Source organism: Octopus bimaculoides, chromosome 18, assembly GCF_046866305.1.
Source record: "Octopus bimaculoides isolate indiv1 chromosome 18, ASM4686630v1, whole genome shotgun sequence".
In the NCBI taxonomy this organism is placed as follows: domain Eukaryota; kingdom Metazoa; phylum Mollusca; class Cephalopoda; order Octopoda; family Octopodidae; genus Octopus; species Octopus bimaculoides.
Genome location: NC_142945.1, coordinates 39,139,190 through 39,164,321, shown reverse-complemented (window position 1 = coordinate 39,164,321; position 25,132 = coordinate 39,139,190). Strand labels below are relative to the sequence as shown.

Below are 25,132 nucleotides of genomic sequence, written 5' to 3'. Positions count from 1 at the left end.
ACCACTGTCACCCCCACATCCACATTAATCACCATTACCGCCACTAATACCACATTAAAACCAGGCAACTGGTCAAGAGTGTTCCTCAGGTCTCTATAGCAATAGATGGAATAGAAAGATTGGTAGTAGAAGTGGTGGTGGTGGTGGTGGAGGAGGTGATTCAATAATTTAAGCTGTCAACAAAGAATCTTTTATTTGTATTATTTACCAAAGCGTCAAAATTTGGGAATGAAGTGTAAGGTAAGAGTGAAAGAGAGAGAGAGAAGGAAAAGAGTGAGAAAGAGAGTTCAATTTATTGAAGCTTATGGCAAGTTGAAGCAACAAATGTCAGCTTCACAGGTTTTATTTATTAATGTGTGATGTGTGTACGTGTGTATTTACTTAACAATTTACAATCATTATTTTCCCATTGTCATGGGTGGGATGAGTTTGTTAATTTAATTATTTATGAATGAATTGTTGGAGAGCTAGTATTAAAGCTAGATGCACTTTCTGTTATTGTTGTCCAGTAAGAATGAAACATGTTATACTGAGTCACGTAAGATTATTTATTTTGCCTGAGCACACAACTTTAGGAATTGAAACTCAATGTGGTTGGGTACTCAGAGGAAGTGAGATACTGAGGGTGACAGGAAGAAGTGAGGCAGAATGTAGGCGACAGGAGGAAATGAGACAATATGGGTGACAGATCAAGGTGAGAGAGTATAAGTGACAAGCTGAAGTGAGTCCCTGTGTGCTGACAAGAGGAAGTAACACACAATAGGTGACAAAAGGAAATGATAAAATGAGACACTGTCTGGGTAACAAGAGAATGAGAGACTGTGGATGATATGGGGAAAGTGAGACACTTTGTGTGGCAGGAGCAAGATAGACACAATGTGAGTTGACAAACAATGGTAAGACACTATGTGGGAACCTAGAGAAAACAAGACACAATATGACTGACAGGAGAAAATGAGACACTGAGTGGAACGACAGGATAAAGTGAGACAGATTGGTGACAGGAGAAAATGAAGCTTATTCTTTTATCTTTTAATTGTTTTAGTCATTAGACTGCGGCCATACTGGGGCACTACCTTGAAGAACTTTTAGTTGAATGAATTGACCTCATGGCTTATTTCTTTTAAAGCTTGGTACTTACTCTATTGGTCTCTTCTGCCAAACTGCTAAGTTATGGGGACATAAACACACCAACACTGGTTGTCAAGATGTGATGGGGGAACAAAAACAGACACACACACAAATACACACACACACACACACATAATAGAATTCTTTCAGTTTCTGTCTACCAAATTTTGGCACAAGGCCAGCAAGTTTGGAGGAGGGTGTAAGTTGATTACCTCAACCCCAGTACTCAACTGGTACTTATTTCATCGACCACAATGAACTGGCATTTATTTTATCGACCCCAATGGGAGGAAAGGCAAAGTTGACCTCAGAAATGTAAAGATGGATGAAATGCTGCTAAGCATTTTGCCTGGCGTGCTAATGATTCTTCCAGCTCACAGCCTTAGAGCTGAAGAAGTATTGCAAGACATTTTCATAATGCACTAATGAGCCTGATAGGATTCCAATATTTGGTTGATTGGTACGTTATTTCATGAGGGACAAATGGCAAAGCTGACCTCAGAGGGATGAACAGCAAAGTTGACTCAACAAGATTTGAACTCAGAGTGAAGGACTGTATCTATATAACACATGGCGGCATGTGGTTTAGTAGTTAGGGGTGTTGGATTCATGATTGTCAGATTGTGGTTTCAATTCCTGGACTGGGTGATACACTGTGTTCTTGAGAGTAAAATATTTCATTTTACGTTGCTCAGCTGGCAAAGATGAGTAATCTTGCGACAGATTGGTGTCTCATCCAGAGGGGAATATATAGGCCAGAGAAACTGGGAAACCAGTTTCATGAGTCTATGTAACTCAAGAAGGAGCTATGGTGACATGTGGCTCAGTGGTTAGGGTGTTGGACTCCTGATTGTAAGATTGTGGTTTCGATATCTGGACTTGGCGACATGTTGTGGTTCTTGAACAAAACACTTCAATTTCCATTACTTCAGTCCACCCAGCTGGCAAAAGTGAGTAATTCTGAAATGGACCGGTGTCCCATCCAGGGAGGAATTTATGCACCATGGAAACCAGGAAACTGACCCTATGAGTATATATGATTTGGAAGAAATCCTGTATCCATTTTTTTTTTTTAATTATATAACACAAGGAATTTTTAGTAAGATGCTTTAACAACTCTTGGCAGATGAAATAAAAATAAAAATGAATAAATAAATAAAAAAATGGCAAAGAATTGGCAAAAAAAAAAATCAAGCAAGCATGAAGAACAGATTCTTCAAAGGGGAACAAACTAACTTTTCCTTGCTGATGACTGTTTTGTATGTACAGTTACCTCACTTTCAGCATCTGACTCAAAGCATTCACTATAGTTGTCAGGCTTTTCAGATGGAGATGCACGTAACACCTCGTTTTCCTCAGATGACTGAGAAGCACTCGAAGAGTCACTCATATTTCAGGCAGCAAAACATGAAAAGAACTCCAAAAGGAAGTTTTATGCAGATATTTTGGTGCATGAAGTTGCTCTTAGTTGGAATGGTTAATTGTCGATTTTCTGCTGTTTGCGGAAGTGTGGCTGGGATCTAGGGAAAAGGAGAAAAAGAAAAAAATGAGAAAAACCAGTGAAAGTAAATGACTTACAATTGTGTAACATTTACTGCAATAAAGTGTTTTCATTTGCATAGGCAAACATGATGGCATGGTTAAAAAGTTTGAACCAGGGACCAACGGTTGTGAAACAATCTTACTGCATGGCACTTTGAACGAACACTTGTGCCATTATCTTGTGAGTGGAATTTGGTACAGAAATTGTGCAGCTATGTGTACTCTTTTTACTCTTTTACTCTTTTACTTGTTTCAGTCATTTGACTGCGGCTATGCTGGAGCACCGCCTTTAGTCGAGAAAATTGACTCCAGGACTTATTCTTTGTAAGCCTAGTACTTATTCTATCGGTCTCTTTTTGCCGAACCGCTAAGTTACGGAGATGTAAACACACCAGCATCGGTTGCCAAGTGACAAAACACACATACATACACACACACACACACACACACACACACACACACATATATATATATATATATGTATATATATATATATATATATATATACGACGGGCTTCTTTCAGTTTCCGTCTACCAAATCCACTCACAAGACTTTGGTCGGCCCAAGGCTATAGTAGAAGACACTTGCCCAAGGTGCCACACAGTGGGACTGAACCCGGAACCATGTGGTTGATGTTCTTATGCATGAATATACATAAATACAAACATATATGATATGTAAGTAAATATATATATAGCTGTAGAAACTCTGCCAAATCTGATTGGAGCCTGGTGTAGCCATCTGGTTCACCGGTCCTCAGTCAAATCGTCCAACCCATGCTAGCATGGAAAGTGGACGTTAAACGATGATGATGATGATGATGATGATGATATATATATATACACGTCCAACCCATGCTAGCATGGAAAGCAGACGTTAAACGATGATGATGATGATGATGCTTTATATACTTACTGTTAACAAAAGTTAAGATGTATGGTGTTCAGTTAATAAATGAAAAATGCATTAATGAAAAGACAAGAGAGAAGGAAAGAGAAAGTAGGGATGCTGGAAAAGGAATATTAGGACAAGAGAGAAAGAAAGAAAGGTAGAGTCGCAAAAAATGTATACAAAGTTACTATATATATATAAAATATATACAAAGTTACTATATATATATAAAATATATACAAAGTTACTATATATATATAAAATATATACAAAGTTACTATATATATAAAAAATATATACAAAGTTAGAAAAGTTGGGATGCATGGCGTTCAGTTACTCAATAAAGGCATTAGATACTACAAAATGTATGACAGACACAGAAAGGCCCTAAGCCTTCCTCAGTTATCAACCAAAAATACTAATACCCAGTTTATATATATATATATACACACATATATATCGATAAATGTACATGTAAATACACACACACACAAACACACACATACACATACATGTAAATACATGTATATATATACCATCATGATTGTTTTAGCATCCTGTCTTCCATTATTACAGGGGTTTGATTCAGTTTATTGAAATAGATTTTCTATAGCTGGATGCCCTTCCTGTCACCAACCCTCACCTGATTCCAAGCAAGGTAATATTTCCCCATGGCCAGACATGTTTTTGCTAAATATTGGAAATGAATGACACTGCTTGTAAAACAGTGACACTCATACAACTGTTATGCAATGTCAGTACACAGGAACAGACAGAGAGACACACACAGACTTACTCTATGTCATAAATTGGAATGTGTGTGTCTGATATGGTTTTTTGAACCTGCCTAGAAGGAATTCAACTCTGAATAAGAATTGGCTCAGATCATGATAACCCATCTAATCCATGTCAAAACAGAAAATGAACATAAAAATGATGATTATTATCATGAGTGTGTTTAAGGCAGAGAGCTGGCAAAATCGTTAGCAGACTGGTCAAAATGCTTAGCGGTATTCATCTGCCCCTACCTTCTGAGTTCAAATTCTGCTGAGGTCAACTTTCCCTTTTATCCTTTCAGGGTTGATAAATTAAGTACCAATGAAACACTGGGGTTGATGTAATTGACTAGTCCCCTCCGCCAAAATTTCAGACCTTGTGCCTTTAGTAGAAAGGATCATTATGAGTGTTTGTGTGTGTCGGCTTGTGTATGTTGTAAATGTGTGTGTGTGTGTGTGTGTGTTTGTGTGCATATTGGTTCAAAATGGTATGAGACATTGTATCTCATTACATCAAAGGTAATCTAGCAGTTTGATAATCAGAAATTGACAAAATATGTACTGGTGTCAATATGATCAATGTAAACCTTGAAAACTGAGTTCCAGCATGGCCACAACCCAGTGAAAGAAAGTAATAACAGAATAGTATCATTTGCATTATACTGTTTACATACATGTGCTTCCATACAAATTCCAGAGAGAGAGAGAGAGAGAGAGAGAGAGAGAGAGAAAGAGAGGGAGAGATGGGTGAGAGAGAGATGGGTGAGAGAGAGATGGGTGAGATACAGTGAGGGAAGTGGGGAGAGAGTTTGATGTCAACCACTAAAAATACTGGTAAGCAGCAGACAGAAAATATAAGGAGGAATGTTATAAAGAAAGAGAAGAGAAGCATAGTGTGAGTAAGTAACAGAGTAAAAGAAGAGAGGTGGAAAGAAGAAAGAGAGCTGCAACAACAGAGAGAGGAAATTAGAGAGCTAATGTCATAAAATAACAGAGGGCGAGAGAGGGAGAAAGGGAGAGAAAGATATTGATGTACAATGTTGAAGTGCATATGTATGTATATATGGGAAGGGGGATAATGGAGTAAAGTGGGAGAGAAAGACTGTTCATTGAGAGAGGAAACTATAGAAAAGAAATAATGACATATGTGAGTGAGTGAGTATAATGAAGGAGAGTGAGGGAGAGAGAATGTAAGAGTAAGGGAATAAAGAGGGAAGGTTGGAAACATTGTGTTAGAAAGAGAAGAACAAGGTGTAATTTGCACGTTTTGAAGAATACAGCAAGTAATTGCAAGTCAAACGTATGGAGACGTTTTCAGCCACAGAGAAACTTCAAATTAGATAGAAAATGAAGATTATAAACATGAAGAAGTCACAGCTCTCAATGGAATCAGAAAGTAGAAGAAAAGTTGCAAAACGACAAGAAGAAACACAAGAAAAAAAAAAAGAAAAAAGAAAGGAAGCTGAAAGCAGAATCAAGGTTTGAAGTAAAAAGAAAGCTAAAAGAAGACAAAACGAAACACAAGAAGAAAATATAGTAAGGCTTCAAGCAGAAAGATTAAGAATTACTGAAAGGAAACAGAAATAAACCAAGACTTTAATTATAAAATCATAATTATAGAATTGGTAGCTGTTGAACAATACAAGCAAAGAATTTCATGATTGCTAAAATTCATGTAAGATGGCTTTTAAAAGAAAGACGATGAAGATCTTGTTTCTAACTGTCAGTTTTATTTTCGATTAAAAAGTGATTTGACTAGAGTTCTGTAATTTCACATGGTTCAGTACACAATTAGGTTGGGGTTTGCTTTTTTTTTTTGTGTGGTGATTATTTTCTGTGGGTGGAATTAAACTGCAAGCCAACAAAATATTTGATAATTTCACAGTGCAAATATTATTTACTGCAGTGTGAATTATACCATCTTACAAGTAAGTTCAATATCAGAGCCCCTTGTTGTTCAACTTGGTAGAAATAGTAGCCCAATCTCCCTCAGATCTTATTGAGAAACACTGTACCAAATTGTATAATGGAAATATAAAACCATCCAACTCATCGATCTCCAGTAAAGTAGACATAGAATATTAAAACACTCAGCCTTTGTTGTTTATTGAACTCCTTTGATCTGCAGATAAGACACTTTGAAGAAAATATTTATTAAATAGTATTTCTACAGACAATACATTCCTTCCTACTTGCCACTGTTTGAACCTCTAATCTACTTTACCCTTTTTTAATCATTTATTTTATCTTGGCTTTCTGAAAGCTTCTATTCCTTGTGCCTTCTACTCAACTATCACAGACAGATATAACACAGGATGGAGATGACACTAGGTTCAGCAAAATAAATCCATCCTTATTGGTTTACCTATCATAAAGACATCTGGTCTTGCCTCAGTTCTCTTTCTTAGCAATTTGAGCTAATAAGCGTATGCGTACAAGGCTAAATACATCTGCTCTATTTTCCATTTTTCTTCTTGATGTTCTGTTGGAATATAAGGGTGGAAGAAGGCTTCAAGACTGATAAGACATCTTTCATATTGCCACAGTCATGATTTAAGAATCACTCAGCTTGTTCTGTTAAAGTGGCTTGCAACAGCAAGAACATTGGTCCGCAACAAAACACAATGTTGGAAATCAAGATGTCAAGAAATATGGTGTGTGTGTGTGTGTGTGCACACGTGTATTGCATACATTTACATCTTATACATATAGTCTAGCTGTAAGTACTTAGCATTACTTGAGTAAGCAATATTGTGAGAAATAAATAGAAAGAAAATTATAACAACACAGGTTGATAGAATAAACAAATAATAACAATAATAATAATAATGATAATAATAATAATAATAATAATAATAATAATAATAATAATAATAATAATAATAATAATAATAATAATGATAATAATATAATAATAACTACATTATATTAACTAAACTTAAAATATATAACAGTTTTACTATTCTCCAGACATCTTGGTGTTGGAAATGTGTCTAAAAGGTTAGACATGAAGTAGACAAAAAAATAAAACTAAAAAGAGTAAATTATAATATAATAACTAAGCTTGGAGGGGAAAAAATACATATATAAGAAGTAGAATATAATAACTGTAATTTGAATTCATAATAGTTTCTCCTTCCACCACTTTTATATGTGTCCAATAGGTGAGGTTAGTGTTTGTGTGTGTATATGTATATATATATATATATATATATATATATATATATATATATACATACACAGGTGTGTATATATGTGTGTGTGTGTGTGATGGAAGTTATTTTATCAAAAACTGAAAGTGAAAATTATAATATAATAACCAAGTCTGAGAGAAAAACATGAAAGAACTAGAATATAAATAACTTTAGTAAAAACATGAAGCAAGTTTCACCGTGTAATTCTGGTGGCAGAATCAATGCAGAGTTTCAATGCAGGAACTCATATAACAAGACTGGTTTCAAATGTGTATATGGTACAACATTTAATCACAAATTTCTTTATAAATGACAGGTAAACTTTGCGACATTATAAACAAAACAACAATTGAAAGTTAGACCAAATATACATTAGTATATTTTATAATATCTGGGATTACGTTAACTCTTTTAATGCCAACCTATCTGAGACCAACTATTCTAAAGTGTTCGTATTTTAATGAAACTCTTGATCAAAATCTTCATTATAACAGGAATAATATGAGGATCCACATGGCTAACATCAACATAGTAATATATGAATGCATGTGAGTGGCTATGTGGTTGAAAAGCTTGCTTTTCAACCATGAGGTCTCAGGTTCAGTTCCACTGCATGACACCTTAAGTATCATCTACTAAAGCCCTAGGCCAACTAAAGACTTGTGAGTGGATTTGGTAGACAGAAACAGAAAGAAGCTCATTATACATACATACATACACACACACACACACACACATACATACATACATACATACATACATATACAAAAACAAAGGTAACCGTGGTGATTGCAACAATTACCATGGAATATCTCTTCTCAGCACTGTTGGAAAGACCTTTGCCTGTGTAATCCTTTCCAGGCTACAACTGCTTGCTTCTCGAATTTATCCAGAATCGCAGTGTGGCTTTAGAAGAAGCAGATCAACTATTGACATGATATTCTCCATACGCGAACTTCAGGAGAAGTCCAGAGAGCAGAAAATGCCATTACATATGGCCTTCATTGATCTGACAAAGGCCTCTTCATCCTGCTTCAAAAATCGAATGTCCACCAAAGCTGCTGAGGATCATCGAATCTTTCTATAATGATATGCAATGGTTCAACATCAGCTGCCTTCCAAATAAAGAATGGGGTAAAGCAAGGCTGTGTCCTTGCTCCAACATTATTTAGCATCTTCTTGCTGTTGCTGTCACATGCCTTTGAGACATCAGACGATGGAGTGTTTCTGTGCAGTAGAAGTGATGGGAAACTGTTCAATCTCTCGTGTCTGCGTGCCAAGACCAAAATCAGAAGCATCCTGATCAAAGAGATGCTCTTTGCTGATGATGCTGCTCTGGTATCACACTCAGAAGAAGCCCTATACTGCAGCAAAGTCACAAACAAACAAAGCACATACATTGAGCATGTGTGGTCAATAATGTTTGCAACACTAGCCTTCCTTTTAATTCATTATTGAATATATATATATATATATATATATATATATATATATATATATATGCGCACACACACACATATATACAGACATACGCAAATACACATATATACACACAGACACACACACAGAAAAAGAAATATACATTTATCCATGTCTTCAAATTTATTTTATAAATTTCTATCATTTTTTCAATTAGATGGTTAGTTTAAGGAAACCCTCTATATTGACTCCAATACATGACCTTAATTTTCAACATTCATACATGGATTTTCGGGTAACTTGCATTTATTTTTGTCTTTAGCTAGATCTACTCCCTCTTACAACCCATCCATATTTTAAACATGAAAGACAAAGTAGACCTCAGCAGGACTTGAACTCAGAACTTAAACAATATGAAATTATACTGCTAGGCATCTAGTTCCATTGCTTTACCAATTTAGGTAATCCATACTAACAACATCCATACAATGCCCTTCTCTCTCTCTATCTCTCCCCTCTATGTTCTAGCTCAAGCAACAATCAATACTCTCCAAAACCATCAATACTGTGCCGTCAATTAAGTAGTGCTGCTTTCTATAAATGTACAATTATCAATATTCAATCAATCTGTTCCTTTCTCCATAGAAGACAATAGGAAGTGAGGTGACAATAGCTAACAACTTTACTTTATCCTGTCAGAGGGAGAAAATGTTCATTCTCTGTGATAAAGAACATTTCTTTTCTCGCCCACCCCATTTTCATGCTCATCAACATCATCTCGTCAATATCTGTGTTCAATAGAGGTTTCAAAAGAGTTACTACTACTTCAAATCGAGAGCCTGTTGGCATGGCTGTATGGTTGAGAAGTTTACTTGCCAACCATGTGGTTTTGGGTTCAGTCCCACTAAATGGTATCTTGGGCGAGCGTCTTTGTCCCAAACCAACAAAAAAATCATTTACATTTAAACAGACACATAGTCATACATGTATACATACCAACAACTGCAATCAATCGAACGAAAAATTTCAATTGGTCATTATTGAACATATTAAATAAAGATATATTCTACTGTATATTCTTTACTGAATCCTAACTTGGTAGTGAATTCTTTATTCATGGTGAATTTGTTTGTTACAATGAACAAAAGTACACACACACACACCATTTAACATCTGTTTTCCATGTTGGCATGGAATGGACAGTTTGACAGAAGCTGGCAAGTCAGGGTCCATTGTCTGATTTGGTATGGTTTCTATGGCTGGATGCCTTTTCTAATGCAAACCACTTTACAAGATGTACAGGGTGTTTATTATGTGGCACCAGCATTCATGCTTTTCACATGGTACCATATACATACTTACATCATCCACATCATTTAACATATGTTGTCCATGCTGGCATGGGTTGGACGGTTTGACTAGGGCTGGCAAGCTGGAAGGCTGCACCAGACTCCAGCCTGATTTGGTATGGTTTCTACAGTTGGATGCCCTTCTTAATGCCAACCACTCCGAGAGCGTAATAGGTGCTTTTACGTGCCACCAGCACAGGTGCCATTTGTGTGACACCGGTATCTGCCACAACTGCAATTTTGCTTGGCTTAATGGGTCTTTTTCTCAAGCATGACATAATGTCAAAGGTCTCAGTCATTGCCTCTGAGAGAACCAACACTCGAAAGGAACTCAGCCACTTTGCCTCCATGAGGTTAAATGCTCGAAAGGGACTCTCCTCCATGAGGCCCAATGCTCAACAGAAACTCACCTCTGTGAGGTCCAGCACTTGAAAGGAACTCAGCCACTTTGCCTTAAACACTTGAAAGGTGCTCTTTATGCGCCACTGGCATAGGTGCCACTTACATGACACCGGTATCAGTCACGACTATGATTTCACTTGGCTTGACAGGTCTTCTCAAGCACAGCATATTGCCAAATCGCTAGTCATTGCTTTTGTGAGGCTCAAAGTTCAAAGATCATGCTCTACCACCTCGTATCATGACTTCATGGGTCTACCTCTACCACAGATACCCTCCACAGTTAGAGATTGGTATTTCTTTACACAGCTGTCCTCATCCATATGCATCATGTTTTCCTTCATGTCTTCGTCTCATCTTTTCTTGGGTCTTCCTCTTCCACAGGCTCTCTCCACATTTAGAGATCAGTAGCTGTTCTCATCTATATGCATCACATAACCATACCAGTGCAGTCATCTCTCTTGCACACCATATCTGATGCCTCCTATGCCAAATTTTTCTCTCAAGATGCTTACACTCTGTCAAACATGCACACCAACATCACATATCCAGTGAAGCATACTGGCTTCATTTCTTTCAAGCCTGCGCATGTCTTCAGCTGTCACAGCCCATGTTTCACTACCATTTAACATAGCTATTCACACACAGGCATCATACAATCTGCCTTTCACTCTGAGAGATAGTCCCTTTGTTGCCAGTTGAGGTAGGAGCTCTCTGAACTTTGCCCAGCCTAATCTTATTCTCACAGCTATGTTCTCAGAGTATCCACCTCTGCTACTAACTTGGTCACCTAGATAATGGAAGCTATCTACTACCTTTAGCTTGACCCCTGACAGTTGATGGAGTCTATTTTCTGCACATTTTCAGCATATATTGTACCTGTGCATCTTCCACATACAAAAGCTATTTTCCCTGTTAGCCTTCCTCTGATATTGCTGCACCTTTTATGTGTCCAAAGCATCTTATGGAGTTTCTATCTATGCCTTTTCTACAGATCAAGCAGGGACATCTTCCTGAAGGGGTTTTGGATTTGTCTGCCTTCCTACTGACTAAGACCTTGGTTTTTGCTAGGTTAACTCTAAGGCCCTTCAATTCTAGACCTTGCTTCCATTCCTGGATCTTCTTCTCTAGTTCTGGTAGTGATTCTGCTATAAGAGCAAGGTCATCAGCATAGAGGAGCTCCCAGGGACAGCCTGTCTTAAATTACTCTGTTATTGCCTGGAGAACTATGATGAACAAGAGGGGGCTGAGGACTGATCCCTGGTGAACCCCTACTTGAACCTTGAATTCTTCGCTGTACTCGTTGCCAACCCTCACCTTACTGGTAGTGTCCCTGTACAAATCTTGTACAGCTCTCATCAACCATTCATCTATCTCTAGTTTCCACATTGACCACTAGATAAGGGATTGGGACACACACACACACATGTTAGTGATGCAGATAAACATGATTAGGCTTGATATATATATAAGAAAACAGGCATCGGATGTGGTGTGCAAGAAGGATGACTGTGCTGGTATGGTCATGTGATGTGTATGGACAAGGACAGTTGTATAAAAAAAGTGCTGATCTCTAACTGTGGAGGGAACCTGTGGAAGAGGTAGAGCCAGGAAAACATGTGACAAGGTGATGAAGCATGATCTTCAAATGTTGGGCCTCATGGAGGCAATGACAGGTGACCAAGACCTTTGGCAATATACCATGCTTGAGAAGCCTCATCAAGCCAAGTGAAATCGTATGTATGTATATGCATATATATATATATATATATATATGTATGTATACAGAGAGAGAGAAAGCAAGAGAAAGAGAGGTTTGATGTGTGTGTGTGACATTCAACAAATGAAACAGGAATACCCAGCCAGTCACCGTGATGATACAATACAAGTCTAACCCAAACAGTCTTCTCATAAAGCAATATAACTTATTCTTAATTAAGTTGAAGTATTCAGGATTACATGTCCTGCCATAACAGCAACACAACAAAATGCTTGTATTGTGGGGTTTGTACTCATAAACTATGAACTACTCTATTCATTCACATACACACTGCCTACATTACTACAATCAACTAACACTACATAAACACACAGGATCTCCAATATATCATGTTCAAGGAGATTATATTCCTTGAGATCTGTTGTTAGCCATCAAACATTTCATGCACCAGTCCACCATATGCTTTTATTACCATGGATATTATTGTATCCAGCAGTGGTAGACCTCTGAGAAGAGTTAAAAACAAAAGCATCATAATACAGCATTATTTTTTTATTATGAGAGGTTTTGTGCAACCTGGATTATTTTTTCTTATTCATCTATTAATACCTTGTATAAGCTGTCAGCTAATTGGATTTGAGACTGGAAGAACCAAGGAGAATACTGTACAAAAAGACAGCAACAATGAGCAATACTTAGATGGTGACAGTTCTGATAGTGCCAGCATAGAAACCCATTTAAGAGTACAAACAGCAAAGGTTACCAGACTGTGAACAACCAAAGCAGACTGCCTCTTTGCTGTTAGCTTCCTTAGCTGGCTTCCAAAGTAGAGATAACAAAAAGTTGATTTGTATAGTGAGTCAATATTATGCAGAGGGCAGGATGTTGTGGAAATTATGAGCAGGTGTATGTATGGACGTATGAATATATATGTATGCATGTGTATGAGAGAGAGAGAGAGAGAGAGAGAGAGAGAGAGAGAGAGAGAGAGAGAGAGAGAGAGAGAGGAGAGAGAGAGAGAGAGAGAGAGAGAGAGGGGGAGAGAGAGAGAGAGAGAGAGAGAGAGAGAGAGAGAGAGAGAGAGAGAGAGATGGCAAGAAAATGTATATACACACACATATAAAGAGAAGCAGATAGAGTGAGAGATAAAATTTGATCAACGAATGGAAATACAGGTGTCTTCAGCATCAACAGAGGTGTCTTGCACTATTTCATCATCTGCCTAGACTACATCCTTTGCATTCATATTGACAAAATTAACCCTATAACATCTATTTATTCAGAGTGTTTTAAATTAATTATGCATTATCTTGTAGCTTCAAGATTTTGATGAAGCAGTTGTTTTTATTTTTAGAATGACATTATGAGAGATAGGATCTTGTTGGTTTGAAAATGAAAAAGGCTGAACATTTTGGACAGATATGGACAGTTTAAATGCTAAAGAGTTAAAGAACCGAGCATCATTCCAACAAAATCTACTCCTTGTCACCAAGTCACAATAATAACAGATGTAGATTATCGCTGATGAAAACGTTCCCTTCACAGACACCATCTCAGAAACCACCAGGCTTCTTCATAACCTTGAAAAATCAGCAGAAGACATTGTGTTTATATGCCAATGCCTCAAAGACTGGATACACCTGCTATAATCAGGAGGGGTCAATAAATCCAGTTAAACAGAATCTCCTAAAATCTATAGACCTTATTTATACTTAGGAAATAACATTGTATCCCCAGAAAAGAATTTGGCAAGGTTTCTACAGCTGGATGCCCTTCCTAATGCCAACCACTTTACAGAATGTATTGGGTGCTTTTATGCAGCACCAGCATGGGTGCTTTTTATGTGTGTGTGTGTGTGTGTGTGTGTGTGTGTGTGTGTGTGAGTCTTTGTGTCTGTGTTTGTCCCTCACCACCGCTTGACAACTAGTGTTGGTGTGTTTACATCCTTGTAAATTAGAGACTGATAGAATAAGTAGCAGGCTTAATAAAAGAAAAAGTACAGGGGGTTGATTCATTTGACTAAAAATTCTTCAAGGCAGTGCCCCAGCATGGCTGCAGTCAAATGACTGACACAAGTAAAAGATAAGGATAAAAGATGTGTGTCTATGCACAAGTGTACATGGATGTGAATATGGACAAGTATGTGTATATGGACAAGTATGTGCATATGTACACAGACGCATATTAATAATTTTTTTCCAATTGGTGGGTAATATAGTTGTGTGTACATCACTTGAAACAATCTCTCCAAGTCACTACGATGCAGGTTTGAACTTGAAACATCAATTAAGTTGATATTGTTACTATGAAAGAAGCACAGTGCATGTCTTTAATTATCCATAATGTACTTCTAATTTTTACCTTACCAATGAGAAAATTAGTTGTGTGAAAATAATTAGACATAGTCTCCCTGTTGTCACTCCAGTCAGGTTTGAATGTAAATTAAGTTTTTATTATTTCATTAACCATAGTCAAAACTGTTACGGATGATTAATTTGTTATTTCATTAAGCCACCCCATTTGTTCAACAGATTTGATCAATGTTGGCATCAGTACAAGATACGGTCAGGTATCCTTTTTGATGCAGGACATTTATGTAGCCATTTTTGAAATTCTTCATTCATTCGTAGATAGTTTGTAGCAGCCAAACAATTTCCCCAAACAGAACTGAATAGATTTCAGGACTTGACATCCCATAGAAAATGGATCACAAAACACAAAATACTTGATAATCATGAAGGTCAAGTTATGTCACACACCTACCATAATTTGTGGATTGCGATATCAAAATTATTTATCCATTTATCTTCTCTGCTCACTATTTCTGAAAGGGTGATGGAAGTAGAGTTCTCAGGCACCTCCTCTGTATGGTTCCATCAGAAGTAATTGTTATTACACTCTCTTCCAGGATTCCTAAGCATGACCAAAATGGAGACTATGAATATTATCCAACCATATCATTCTTGTTTAGCTACTACAAACTGCCTATGAATGAATGAAAAATTTAAAAAAGGGTTACATAAGTGTCCTGCATCAAAAGGGATACCTGACTGTGTCTTATACTGATACCAACATTCTTAGTCTATCCCTAGGTCCCTTGCTAGTTGGCTTGGCTTGAAGAAACTGTCTTGTGGTTCTTTCCTGTAATATTCTAATCATGTCCATAGTACCAGAGCAATAGTACTATGCTCAGGTACTATAGAGCATAATACCATATGCTCTATAGTCCTATGAGCATATGTACCATAGAGTATACGGTAATCTCAATACAGAGAAGAGCAGCTCAACAAGAAGCGATTCTCTGATCTTCAAGCTATGAATCCTGTCGAGTAACATTACTTCTGAGAGCCTTCAGAGGAACCCCAATTTGGCCACTTGTATTCATCATACACTTTTGGTCATTACCCAACACTCATGACCATATCAAAATTAGAAATCACCAATTCCAAACCAGTTAAGGTGGTGAGCTGGTAGAGTCATTTGCATGTTGGGAAAAATGCTGAGCAGCATTTTGTCGGTCTTTACGTTCTGAGTTCAAATTCCACCAGGGTCTACTTTGCCTTTCATCCTTTTGGAGTTGATAGAATAAGTGCCAGTTGAGCACTGGGGTTGCTGTAATTGACTTAGTCCCTCCTCTAAAATTGCTGGCCTTGAGCAAAAATTTGAAACTGATACTAGAAACCAGCAGAGTCCACAGATGAATATATTAATAGAACATATCTGTGAACCTCATTTGGACACAGTATTGGTATTTAACTTCAAATTAATGTGAAAAAGATGAAATGTCAAGGTTTCTACAGATTGGACACTACTTTATATGATATCTTACCAGCATTGAAATAGACATGGCCAAATGGATTAGGTGTTGAGGCACCGACTTACATGTAGGTAATAAGTTCAGATCTGCAGCTGGTACTAAGTTTATTGTCCTTGTTGTGATTACTTGGTAGTATTATTTGTGAAAAGCTAGCATCCTCTTTAAGGAGGAGACCTGTTTCTTGTCTACTTAACATTAAGAAACCTGGGCCAAGCAGCGTCCTTTAAAAGCACTTTGAGACACTACAACACATTTGTATTTTACAGCTAATCACGTCACAATTACGAGACAAACTGCAGAAAGAATGGGTAAATGATAAGATAAAATAGAAGGTGCAATTCAGCTTTTGTATGTTGTTGCCAGAAACCAACGCTGAACAAAATCTAAATAAATGTACACAGGAAGTGTGAATGCTGTTGAGGATTTCAACAATTATCGATCAAAGGCAACAACATAAGCTTTAAACTGAATCAAACACTCCTGTTAGTGTAGCTAATGGATATATTGATTTCCTTTTGTTTGGATTCAACAATTATCCATGAAAGAAATCTCTATTTGCATTGAGTACAGAACGTAATATTATTGGTACTAAAAAAGGTTTCCAAATCTTCATATGAAATGCACCAGGATTTCATATGATGTTGCTAGTTATAACACGAACAGATGATTACATGTGGCTACAATTATGAGAATGATGAGTTCTATTCTAGTGGAACAGCTGAGGTGTTGTAAAATACTATTTGATTACTGCTGAACATTATTTATTTATATATTTATTTATTTCTGCCAATCACAGCATTAAAAACTGACATAATCAAGTACATATGACATTAGACTTCAAAGAATTACATCAAGAGGGATAAAAAGCTCGACTCTGGCTGCTCAACAAGTGAGTATTGCTAATGGACACACACACACACACACCATCATCATCATCATCATCATCATCATCGTTTAATGTCTGTTTTCCATGCTAGCATGGGTTGGACGATTTGACTGAGGACTGGTGAACCAGATGGTTACACCAGACTCCAATCTGATTTGGCAGAGTTTCTACAGCTGGATGCCTTTCCTAACGCCAACCACTCCGAGAGTGTAATGGGTGCTTTTATGTGCCACCGGCACAAAGGTCAATCAGGCGGTACTGGCAACGGCCACGCTCAAAATGGTGCATTTTACGTGCCACCTGCACAGGAGCCAGTCCAGCGGCACTGGCAACGATCTCGCTCGAATGTCTTTACATGTGCCACCGGCGCAAGTGCCAGGAAGACAACACTGGGCACAGGTGCCATCACGATTTCGCTTGCCCCAACAGGTCTTCGCAAGCCGAGTTTAGTGTCCAATGAAGGAGACGACGTTGGCATGGGTGCCAGTCGTCAAAATATTAATAATAGATCTAGTGGCATCAAAAATAAAGTAATACGTAACCACTCTAGTATTAATCAGAGTAATAACAAAAAGAAACCTAAAAATAGGCCAAGGAAAATTATTTGGTTCACCCCTCCCTTTTCCCTTAATATAAAAACTAACATTGGTAAAAGATTCCTGTCCCTCCTAAACAAACGCTTTCCAGCCACTCACAGATAGAGGAAATTATCTAATAGGCATTCTGTGAAATTATCATACAGCTGCTGCCCTAATATAAAGAGCATCATTACACGTGGTCAATACCAAGAACCTGAATCCAGTTGCAACTGTCATGACCCAGGATCCTGTCCACTTGACCAACGATGAATGACTACATTTATCATATATAAGGCAGAAGTTACTGCAACCCTAAATATTAATTCCACCTATTCCTGACTGACTTGATATCTTTCTAACCTTATCATTTAAAGTCTACGGATGATAGCTCTTTTTGTGTTTTCGTTTTCCGTTGTTTACTTTCTGCTGCCTTCTCAGTTTTTTTCATGTTTCTTCTATTATTCAATTATTTTAGTTCGTTATGATATGTGGTTGGTGCCTGCAGAATAATATCTTTCTTTTCTCAACACATGAAACAATTAGTAACACTTTAATACCTGTATTGTGACCTTTGAATAAATGATATTTATCTCTCACCAGATGGAGTACTTTTTTTGTTGAATTTTCTATCACAAAACAGTACATTACACACACACACACACACAGACACACACACACATTCATATGTACATGTATCAAACAGGCTTCTACACAGTTTCCTGCTATCAAATATTTTCACACAAAGCTGTGGCTAAATCAAGGCTGTAGTGGAAGTGCATACCTAACGTGTTGTGCAATGAAATCAGATCCACATCTACATTCTAATCACACATTAGAATGTAAAGCAAACATTTTAATTACACACTCATGATGTGATATCTTTTGCAATATTCATTTTATTGTATTGGCAAAGAATCTCTAGAGTATTCTATGTACTTATTAAAAAAGATAAACCAATCAGAAAACGTAAATCAATAATGTGACATTCATCATTTCTATTCAATATTACAGACAGATGAGTTGGGGGAAAAGAAATCAAATATTACGTGGTCAGTGTATGTCAACATATAGAGCAGCAAATTGGAGTGAATGATGGGAAAGATGCAGGAAGGAAGGAGACAAATGCAAAAGATAAACAGTGAATGAAAGAAGAGCTTGTGTATATATATATATATATATATCTATATATATATATCTATATATATATATATATATAATGTAACCTCGTGGGCATCGGTACCATTTTCCTCTTTCTCCGTTCTTCCATTCTCTGAACTTTTCATCTTTCCGACGAAGGGCTACGCCCGAAACGTCGTACACTCTCTCTTTCCTTTCCTGAGCATCCAATAATACTATCCATATCACGTCCTCACTTTGTTGTTTTTTTGTTTTTTTGTTATTGTTTTTTTTAACTATATATATATATATATATATATATATACACACACACATACATGAAAAGTTGCAGAAAGGTTCCTGGCTTTAGGTAAAAACAAATACAGGACAATCAGTTGAATATGATTTTATTTAACATATTCCCCTCTCAGATTCACATACTTATTGCAGTGGCCCTTCAGTTTTTCTAGGCCTTGGGAACAAATTTGGAAGGTTGGAGCTCCAACCAGGTCATTTCACCATATATTTAAAGCCATACACATACATACATACACATATAACATCCTTGTTTGAAGGATGAGGTGGATTGCTTACCATCATGAGACTAAGAAGTAAAACAGAACTCTAGAAACATATGAGAAAAATTATTAGAAGATATTCAAAAGCAGAAAAAATCCTCCACCTAGCCCACCACTAGAAAATTTTGAAAAAGACTTATTTGAACTTAATAGCTAATGTAAAATTCAAGGAACACCCACTTAGAAAAAAACTTACATCTGAGGAAACTAAAGGAATTTATTAAGTTATTGCATAATAAACCAGAAATTCTGGTCCCAGCAGATAAAACTGGAAACTTATATAGACTTAACTGTACCACCTATAGGAAACTAATAATGAAGGAACACAACGCTAAATATAAAATAACATCCAAAAAGAATCTATCAGACATTAATTTAAAAATTAAAGAAGTTATGACTTAACAAACAAAACAGAACCCTTAAAACCAAGTGAACCAAGGATTAACCTAAAGGACCACAAGAAGAACTTCCATGATAATCCTACTGTAAGACTAATTTGCCCGACTAAGTCTGATATTGGTCGACTTAGCAAATCTATTCTGGATAATATTCTACCCCTTATAATTCCCAACCTAACTCTCAAATTATGGTTTGATACAGATGAAGTAATACATTGGTTTAAATTCATTGATAATATAAGTAATTATTCTTTTATTCAATTTGACATTAACAGTTATTATTCCAGTATATCCCCTATGCTTTTCAATAAATCTCTAATTTTTGCTAAAGACCTCTCTCTTATAACTAGGGATGAAATCGACATTATTCTTTTAGCTAGAAGGACTATCATAGGATTTGAGGGTAAACTTTGGACTGGGGCTGATACCTTCAAAAACTTTGATATAGCTATGGGCTCAAGTGACTCAGCCAAAATCACTAATCTAGTTGGTGCGTACCTTTTAAGGTGCCTAAATAGAGAAATCCCTGAATTACAGGGAGGTTTATAGAGAGATGATGCTCTTTTCATCATCCCTAGCAACAATAAATCAGTCATAGAAAGAATGAGAAAAAGAATTAGAAAATTTTTTAAAAGCTTTAACTTAGGTATTACGTATGAATATGGCACAAAGGTAGTAAATTTTTTAGATACTACTTTAGATATTAACTCTAGATTATACCACCCCTATAGGAAACCAGGTGAGGTTACAAGATACATGAACAAATTATCAAATTGCCTCGCTAATGTGTTAAAATCGGTAGTTAAAAGTATTTCTAGGAGAATTACAAAATTATCATCAAATAATGATATTTTTAATACCCATTCCTACCACTACAATGTTGCTTTGTATAAGGCACACACACATATATATATACACACGCACACACACACATATATATATATATATATATATATATATATATATACATACACACATATACATATACACACACACATATATATATATACACATCTGTCCTCGTCTGTTGTTATTATTTGTATATTCTCCTATATACACATATATATATATATATATACACATATATATACATAGATAAAGTTAGGTATGGCTGATCTATGGGCTTACCCGCGGTTTCACATCCATAAAATCCTTATGTTTATAGCATTTCTTGAGGCCCTAAACCCTTTGGCTTATGTAGGCCAACAGGTTTAGGGTCTGAACAAATGCTGCAAAGCTAAGCACTTTATGGATGTGAAACCATAGATAGGTAACCCCATAGATTGGTAACCTCATAGATTGGCCATATCTATCTTTGTATACTCTACTGCTCTATAACCCAGAGTATGCTTCTTAGTTGGATTTATGCTTTACTGATGACATACACACGCACATACATATGCACATATATGTATACATACACACACACACACACACACATATAAATATATACATACATATATATGTATATGCATACAGAGAGAGAGAGAGAAAAACAAAGAAATGTTTCACTCTGTTGTGTTTACTGGTGTTACTAAGCAATGACACTGTATTCTACACTACTTCAGTTCATGTAGTTGACAGTAATAAGTATCAGATATCTGTGAGAAGAGGCCAACAGTGGTGATCATCTACTGATATATGCTACCGATCTTGAAAGGTCCGGCACAGTTAAATACAAGTTATCCACAAAAGCACTCCCTGATTTCATGACATTGTGATATCTAAAGTAATTCAAATATATTGATAAATATGGTGTCCACAGCTTCCCTAACAATAATATTTTCCTTTATTTTGAGGTGATTTCCCATCTTTGGTGTGAATGCAAAGAAATCCACGATGGTCACCACTCCACAGCAACAAAGCTGGGAGTGTTTTCGTGGACATCCTGTATCAAGGATGAACAAGAGGTTCAACACCTCTTCATAGTTGTGAGTTGATGAAAACCACACATATAATATATATGTAAATATGTGTGTGCGCGAGTGAGTGTGTGTTTGTGTGTGAGTATGTGTGTGTGCGTGTGGTAAGGAGATACAGGCATCATAATAGGAAAGGAGAAAGAAAAAAATGAAAGGAGAATATAATAATAAAAAAGAAGGATAAAAGAACAAATATAACAAAAACTTAGGAAAGAAATAAAAGAATAAAAAATTATTTAATAAAGAATAATCGAAGGCTAACAAAAAGGGGAAGTAAATATAAAAATTTAAATATAAATGAGTAAAAAAAAAAGAAATAAAAAGGACACAATAAGGGAATTAAAAAAAAACGAGTCATTAAAAACAAGAGTTGAAGTTAGAATTTAAGGTTAAAGAAGAAAAAACTGAAGGAAAAATTACAAACAAAAATAATCTTTGCCAAAAAACACCCAGATTATCCTCCTATCAGTAAACAACTAAGAAAAAAACTCCCGTCATTTAAACAACTTAGAAAAAAAAAGCCATCATTTAAGCATCTTCACTCATTAGATTTGATATTTAAAACTAAACCATGCAATAACAGAAATAAATGGTATTTTATAACTGCAGGCAAAAGAAATCTAGCAACATTTTCATTATTTTCTTATCTCAAATCTTTAAAACCATGAAAGACCGTTTGATGGGGAAACCTTTGTACTGTTACAGAATAGAGTCCGAGACATGTTTAACACAAACACAAAATGTCAACTGACACATTACCCAGCACTGAAAACGTTGTGATGGGGACAGTGATCTTGTGTGTGTGTGTGTATGTGTGTGCGTATGCGTGCGTGTAGGTGTTTGTGTAGATATATATTTATGTAATGCATGTATGTGTTTCTATGTATGCATGCAAATGCGTTTATAAGTGTGTGTGTGAAAATGATGATCATACATTTATATAGATAAAGATGTACACACACACACACACATATATATATATATATGCTTGTGTTTGTACATATGTATACATGTTTATATGTATGCATGCATGTTTGTAAACATATATATATATATGTGTGTGTGTGTGTGTGTGTGTACATCTTTATCTATATAAATGTATGATCATCATTTTCACATCCACTTTCCCACGCTTGCATAGGTCAGATGGAACTTGTTGAGGCAGATTCTCTACGGTTGGATACCCTTTTCATTGCCAACCTTTGTTTACAAGCCACCACTTTCTTATAATGAATGACTTGGTATCAACAACTACAATGCTTCGATTAATGGGTTTTTTGAAGCACATACAGTCATAAACAGATGCAGAGAGTCAGAGTGCAGTTTTGGTTAGAGGGAAAGAGTGCCTCACCAGACTGGTATATATTTATGAACCCAATATGGATGGAAAGAAGGTAAAGTTTAACTTCAGCCTGAAGAAGTACTACAAACATTGATTTAAAATTTTGGCACAGGGCCAGCAATTTTAGGGGAGGGATAAGTTGGTTACACTGACTCCAGTATTCAACTGGTACTTATATTATTGACTCTGAAGGGATGAAATGCTAAGGAATTTGAACTCAGAATGTGAAGACAGACAAAATACCGCTAAGCATTTTGCCCAGCATTCTAATGATTCTGTCAGCATGCTGCCTTGACTACTACAAATATTGCAGGACAGTCTATCCAATGTTCTAACAGCTACTAATTCACTACCTCCCCCATCTCTCTCTCTCACTTGCTCAATGTGCAGACTCCAACGATGATAGTATTTATTGAGGTTATTCAATTTTTTTCAGTCAATCAATAGACAAATTGAGTAAATAGAACCATTGATGCAACTATAATGCATATCAGAAACAGTTGTAAATCAGAGATTCACAAATAGGCGCAGGAGTGGCTGTGTGGTAAGTAGCTTGCTTACCAACCACATGGTTCCGGGTTCAGTCCCACTGCGTGGCACCTTGGGCAAGTGTCTTCTGCTATAGCCTTGGGCCGACCAAAGCCTTGTGAGTGGATTTGGTAGACGGAAACTGAAAGAAGCCCGTCGTATATATGTATCTATATATGTGTGTGTGTTTGTGTTTGTCCTCCTAGCATTGCTTGACAACCGATGCTGGTTCATGTCCCCTGTGTTTATGTCCCTGTCACTTAGCGGTTCGGCAAAAGAGACCGATAGAATAAGTACTAGGCTTACAAAGAATAAGTCCCGGGGTCGACTAGCTCGACTAAAAGCGGTGCTCCAGCATGGCTGCAGTCAAATGACTGAAACAAGTAAAAGAGAAAAAAAATAAATAAAAGAGAAAAATAAAGAAATATGTACAAGGGGTGTTCATTAAAGATTTCCTCTGACCCACTTCTCAGAGACTAGGATAAATGAAACTTGGCATAATTATTAGTCCTTCTCTACATAACTACCACCAATGGTGATACACTTCTCCCATTGCTTTATGCAAATGTGAAGACCTTGTCTGTAGAAGTTGGTAGGTTGCGTCTGGAGCCAGGACTTTATCTTGGAAATAAGTTCATCATCATCCAAAAAGTGCTTCCCCTTCAAAAAACACTTCATGGTTGCAAAGAGGTGGAAGTCAGATGGTGTGAGGTCAGGGGATTAAGAGGAATGAGGAATGATTTCATAGCTGCAGGAGTGTGCTTTCATCTGGGCAACATGCACATTGTGATCTGGGGCACTGTCTTGGAGGAGACGGACTCCTTTGGTCAGCATGCCACGTCTCTCTGCTTTGATGATATCATGCAATTTCTGCAGCAGAGAAGCATAATATGTCCTGTTAAATGTAGTGCCCTTTGCCAGAAAATCCATCATTACTACTCTGTGCTGGTCCCAAAAGACTGTGAGCACCACCTTGCCTGCTGAGGGTTGGACACGTGCCTTCTTTGGAGGTGGTGAGTTATCATGCTTCCATTGCTTCGACTGGACTTTAATCTCAGGATCATAGTGATGAACCTATGCTTCATCTTGTGTGATGAGTCTGCTGAAAAAGTCCTCCTCATTTTCTTGGCACATTGCCAAAAGATTCTGGGTGCAACTGACTCATTCCTGCTTCTGAAAAAGTGCGAGCATCCGAGGAATCTATCGTGCAGACAAGTTCTGTATGTGCAAATGGTTGTGAATGATTTTTTTCCATGGACCCTACATTTATCTTCATTTCTGGGGCTAGTTGCCAAATAGTTATGTGGTGATCTTCCAAAATGGTGTATGCCACTTTATGGATGGTGTCGTCATCAATGGTGGAATGTGGTCATCCAGGAATAGGAGCAGTTTCCACAGAAGTTCGACCACATTTGAACTGGCAATGCCAGTACTTGACTACATCAGATGATGGTGTGTTGTTACCATAAATTTCTTTCATCTCTTCAAAAGTCTCTTTTGGTGTATGACAATTCAAGTATAAGAACCTGATCACTGATCTGCATT

General features: G+C 36.8%; 1 protein-coding gene across 3 annotated transcripts in view; it reads right to left on the bottom strand.

The window, feature by feature from the left end:
• Positions 1 to 25,132, bottom strand: part of LOC106881953 (uncharacterized) — a 46,818-nt gene that overhangs the window by 11,802 nt on the left and 9,884 nt on the right. Inside the window, exon 2 of one of the 3 annotated variants that reach the window (XM_089366018.1) lies at positions 2,368 to 2,651. The exons of 1 other annotated variant lie outside the window; for it this stretch is intronic. In XM_089366018.1, coding sequence (XP_089222144.1) covers positions 2,368 to 2,521 — 154 coding nt within the window. In that variant the 5' untranslated portion in view covers positions 2,522 to 2,651. The remainder of the gene's footprint in view (positions 1 to 2,367; positions 2,652 to 25,132) is intronic. One more of the 3 variants, XM_089366019.1, reaches the window with a different exon arrangement.